At 50.8% G+C, this 5000-nt stretch overlaps 1 protein-coding gene across 1 annotated transcript in view; it reads left to right on the top strand.

Moving 5' to 3' along the window:
* The window catches only part of EMWEY_00049520 (hypothetical protein), a gene marked incomplete at both ends in the record, with an annotated part of 9965 nt that extends 5244 nt beyond the window's left edge, over positions 1-4721 (top strand). The window contains 3 exons of the mRNA XM_013479511.1: positions 42-402; positions 559-1244; positions 1631-4721. Coding sequence (XP_013334965.1) covers positions 42-402; positions 559-1244; positions 1631-4721 — 4138 coding nt within the window. The remainder of the gene's footprint in view (positions 1-41; positions 403-558; positions 1245-1630) is intronic.
* Positions 4722-5000: the final 279 nt, after the last annotated feature.

The raw sequence follows: 5000 nt of genomic DNA, 5'->3' as shown, positions 1-5000 counted from the left end.
CTCTTCCTATTAAGAGTTGTGGGCATCGCATGCATCTACAGTGTTACCTACAGTACTCTCATACACAAAGACAAGCTGCTGCAGCAGGAGGAGGAGGAAGAACAGCAACAGCACCTGCTACTATTGAGGATGCTACTGGTGCTGCTGCTGCTGCTGCTGCTGATGATGATGATGATGTACAACCAGGTGCTTGGGGTCTTCGTGGTTCTCCTCCTTTATTAGAAGATAGTACAGCAGCAGCAGCAAGAGCAGCAGCAGCAGGAGGAGGAGGAGGAGGAGGAGGAGGAGGAGGAGGAGAAGAAGAAATTATAGGTGGTTGTTCATGGATAGAATTAAGAAAGCAGCTGCAATGCCGTTTGCTGCTGCAGCAGCAAAGAAGGAAATATGTGCAGCAAGAGTTAGGTTTGCCGCTGCAGTGTCATCATATGGTGTGTCCCCTTCCTGCTGCTGCTGCTGCTGTTAACGAGATAATAAGTATATGTAGATTATCTACAAGAGTGTCTCCTTTTTCTTTTCCTGCTCCTATGCTGCTGCGTCCTGAGGCTGCTGTTATGGCAGCAACTGCTGCAGCAGGAGAAGCTGCTGCTGCTGCTGTTGCTGCTGCTACTACAGCAGCAGCAGCTGAATTAACACCACAACGTACTCCTATTACATTCAATACTATATACACTGGATATGATGGCAGCAACAGGCAGCAGCACCAAGCTGCTACACCACCACCACCAGCAGCAGCAGCAACAGCAGCAGCAACAGCAGCAGCAGCAGCAGCAGCAGCAGGAGATGCTGCTCAATCGTCTCCTGTTGATGTAGAAGAGATCAATACACAACCTCAACAACAGCAGCAGCGACAGCAGCAGCAACAGCAGCAGCAGCAGCAAAGGGCACCAAATTCTTATTCAGCAATGGATATGCTGCAGCATCAGCAGCAAGCTTATCAGCAGCAGCAGCAGCAGCAGCACAGATATGCTGAGTTGCTGCTGCCTATAGATGAGGATGAATTCAGGAATATATCTTATCGTCCACCAGGAGGTGCACCATCACCAGCAGCAGCAGCAGCAGCAGCAGCAGCAGGAGAGCACCATCAGCAGCACTATCACCAGTACCATCACCAGCAGCAGCAGCAGCAGCAGCAGCAGCAGCAGCAGCCTCTATCTAAGAAGTGGAGTATATCCCGTCGTTGGTTGATTGGTCATCCTCTTGCTGTTATTGCTAAAATATTTGCAGATACTATTGAATCTGCTGAGGTACTACTACTTCCTCCTCCTGCTGCTGCTGCTGCTGCTGTTGTTGCTGCTGTTGTTGCTGCTGTTATGGCTGCTGCTGCTCCTCCTCGTCCTGATTAGATTGATACCCGTGTTGCTGCTGTTTTTTTCCTGCTGCTGCTGCTGCTGCTGCTGCTGTTGCTGCTGTACAAATTCATCTTTCTTGATCTGTTGAATTTGTATGTCTGCTGCTGCATCTGCTGCTGCATCTGCTGCTGCTGCATCTGCTGCTGTTGCTGCTGCTGCTGTTGCAATTTGTTGTTGTATAGGTATGCTTACGTACACCATCTGTGTCTTCTTCTTGGCGGGTAGAGGCATTGCATGCATTGCATGCGGTGTATATACACTTTACGGATATGTTACGTCAGATACCTATTGATGGTAGTAATGTTAGTGTATTAGATCTATATAAATTAGATCTTGAGCAGTTATTGCTGCTAGGGGTACCATTACTTTGCTGCCCTTTTGGTACACGCAGCAGCAGCAGCACCAGCAGCAGCAGCAGCAGCAGTAGTAGTAGTAGTAGTAGTAGCAGCAGCAGCAGCAGCAGCAACTTCGGGATAAATGAGGATACACCACGCAACAATCCTTTTGCTGTACATGATCCTCTAGCAGCAGCAAGTGCAGCAGTAGAAGCAGCAGCAGCAGCAAATGCTGCAGCAGGAGGAGGAGATGCAGCAGCAGGAGGTATTGAAGGAGGAGAAAGACGTATATCAGCTGCAGCAGCAGCAGCAGTAGCTGGATGTTTGCTGCTTCCTTCTTCTTGCTGCTCTGTTGATCCTGTATTAGCAGCAGCAATAAGACATCCTTCCTCTCGCTTCTTTTTATTAACAAGAATTATCTTGGGGCTGCATGCAGATCTATGCTACCAAGAAGGGACACAAGGAGAAGATAAGGATATACAAGAAAATATTCTTGCTGCAGTAGAGGCAGCAGCACCAAGCAGCAGCAGGAAACATTTACCTACATTCAAGCAGCAGCAGCAGCAGCAAAGACGACTGCAGCAGGAAAGACAGATGCAACATCAACCTCCTTATCTGCTGCTGCTGCAGCAGCAGCAGCAGCAACAACTACTATTGAATCAAGAACGTATGGAAGCACAAAGGAGGGAACAGCGCATGCAACAGGAGCAACACCAACCTGCCCCTCCTGCTGCTGCTCCTCCTCCTCCTCCTCCTCCTGCTGTTGCTGCTGCTGCTGGATTACCTACAGGCACAAGCGCTCCTGTCCTTCAAGAAGATAGCAGTCGACCGCAGCAGCAGCAACAGCAGCAGCAGCAGCAGCAGGGAGAAGGGCAGCAGCAACAGTCTGCTGTGACCGTTCCTCGGGTAGGAGATGCAGCAACACCAACAGCAGCAACACCAGCAGCAGCAACAGCAGCAACAGCAACACCAGCTGCTATGCATGCAGACACAGCTCCTGTTGCTTCTCCTGGTCATTCTGCTGCCCCCGACAGCAGCAGCAGCAGCAGCAGCAGCAGCAGGATGAGCATGCTTGCGGATGCAGCACAAGAGCAGCTACGCGAGCTGCTGGTAAGACAGGAGGAGCAGAGGCAGCAGCTGCTTGGTCGCCACCTGCAGCAGCAGCAGCAGATGCGGCAGCAGATGGCTAGACAGCAGCAGCTATTTATGTTAACACAGCAGCAGCATTATGGTGTATTACATCGTCAGCAGCTAGTGCAGCAGCAGCAGCAGCAACCATCTAAACAGCAGCAAGAAGAGGAGGAACGTAAGAGGCTGCTGCTGCAACCTGCCGAGACACCTGAGGATACTCGTGCTGCTGCTCGGGTGTATCTGCAGCTCTTCTTCTTATTAGAGGTCTTCTCTGTTGTATGGCAATGGTGGGATCGTCTCCCCATCACGGACAGACACAGGCTGCTGGCAGCAGCCCCACAGCAGCAGCAGCAGCAGCAGCAGCAGCAGCAGCAGCAGCAGCAGCAGTATGCGAAGCCAAAGAAGCCTCATGAAGCCCTGTGGCAGTTTTTGTCGCGTCTTGCTGCTATTGAGCAGCAAAGGATTGCTGCTGCTGCAGCAGATGAGGAGCAGCAGCAGCGCAGCAGCAACAGACAGAGGCAGCAAACGGATATATCTTGCCGTCGCCTAGAGGCAAAGAGGCAGCGGCTAGCTAGGGAGCAGCAGCAGCTGCTAGCTGATGGGCGTAATGCAGGTAGTGCAGCAGCAGCAGCAGCAGCAGTTGCTGCTGCTGCTGCTGCATCTAATGCTGCTGCTGTAGCAGCAGCAGCATCTTCTTCTGATCAGGAGGTAGCAGCAGCAAGAGCACAGATAACAGAGGCAGCATATGCTGCAGCAAGAGCAGCAGCAGCAGAGAGCGAGGCTACAAACAACAGGGTAGGCATGCATCCATTGGCTGCACTGCAGCAGCAGCACCAGCACCAGCAGCAGCAGCAGCAGCACCAGCATCATAGATGGCTGCGCAGACGGATAGACAGACACAGCCGCAGCAGAAGCAGCAGCATCAGCAGATTTGCTTATGATTCTCCTGATGAATCCTATAGCCCGCAGCAACAGCAGCAGCAACAGCAGCAGCAGCAGCAGCAGCAGCAGCAGCGGGAGGGTGGGAGAAGGAGTGACAGCTATGGTGGATCTAGCGGTATTCCTATGGAGCATGCAACTCTCCCAGCAGCAGCAGCAGCAGCAGCAGCAGCAGGAGCAGTAGATCGTTCTCCTGTAGCCATTCGTTCTGCGTCTTCCCCCCAATCAGCAGCAGCAGCAGCAGCAGCAGCTGCAGCAGCAGCAGGAGCAGCAGGAGAGGACAAATGGCTACACTCGTTCTCGCGCATGCGCTCGCTGCTGCATGCAGCAGAGACAGAGAAATTAGTAATAGAAGGAGACACAAGGGCCTCCTCTATCTTTGGTGTTATTAGGCAGCAGCAGCAGCAGCAGCAGCAGCACCATACAGCAGAAGACACAAGATTAATAGGAAGGAGACTCCCTTTTCCTCCTAGTAAGTTGCTGCTAGGAGGAGACACATTAAATATAAGGCCTTGTATACCCAGCAGCAGCAGCAGCAGCAGCAACAGCAGCAGCAGCAACAGCAGCAGCAGCAGCATGAACTGCTGCAGAGGGTGTGGGGCCTTCTGCTACTGTACTAAGACAGAGTACCAGATACCCCACAGTACCTCGAGCAGCAGCAGCAGCAGCAGCAGCATTGGGACTAGCAGCAGCAGCAGCAGCAGCAGCAGCAACAGGAGAGGGAGCATGTATGGAAGTGGTGAGCAACAGGTATGTATGTACTTGAATCGTGTAGCTGAATCACAGCAGCAGCAGCAAATGCAGCAGCAGCAAATGCAGCAGCAACTGCAGCAAGAAGACACAACAAGACAAGGAGGAGGAGGAAGCAGCAGCAGAAGAAGAGGATTTGGGGTGTCTATGCAGCTCCTCTCGGGTGTATCTGCAGCACAATTAGATGCAATTGTCCCTCCTTATCCCTTAATGGAGGGTACATCTGCTGCTGCTGCAGCAGCAGCAGCAGCACCAGCAGCAGCAGCAGCAGCAGCAGCAGGAGAAGGAGTACTAACAGAGGAAGAAAAAAAAAATATATTAATAAAAGTTGTGTCTCTTGGGGTGTCTCCTTGGCTAAAAAAAATTCATCTTCTTATTCATTCTATTTATCCACAACAGTATGTATATTTATTTATTTATTTATTTATTTATTTATTTATTTATTTTATTTATTTATTTATTTATTTTATTTATTTATTTTATTTATTTATTTATT

The sequence above is a fragment of the Eimeria maxima genome, genomic scaffold (assembly GCF_000499605.1).
Source record: "Eimeria maxima Weybridge genomic scaffold, Emw_scaff1182, whole genome shotgun sequence".
NCBI classification, from domain to species: domain Eukaryota; phylum Apicomplexa; class Conoidasida; order Eucoccidiorida; family Eimeriidae; genus Eimeria; species Eimeria maxima.
The sequence above is the reverse complement of the archived record's forward strand: the minus strand, read 5'-3'. Positions and strand labels throughout refer to the sequence as shown.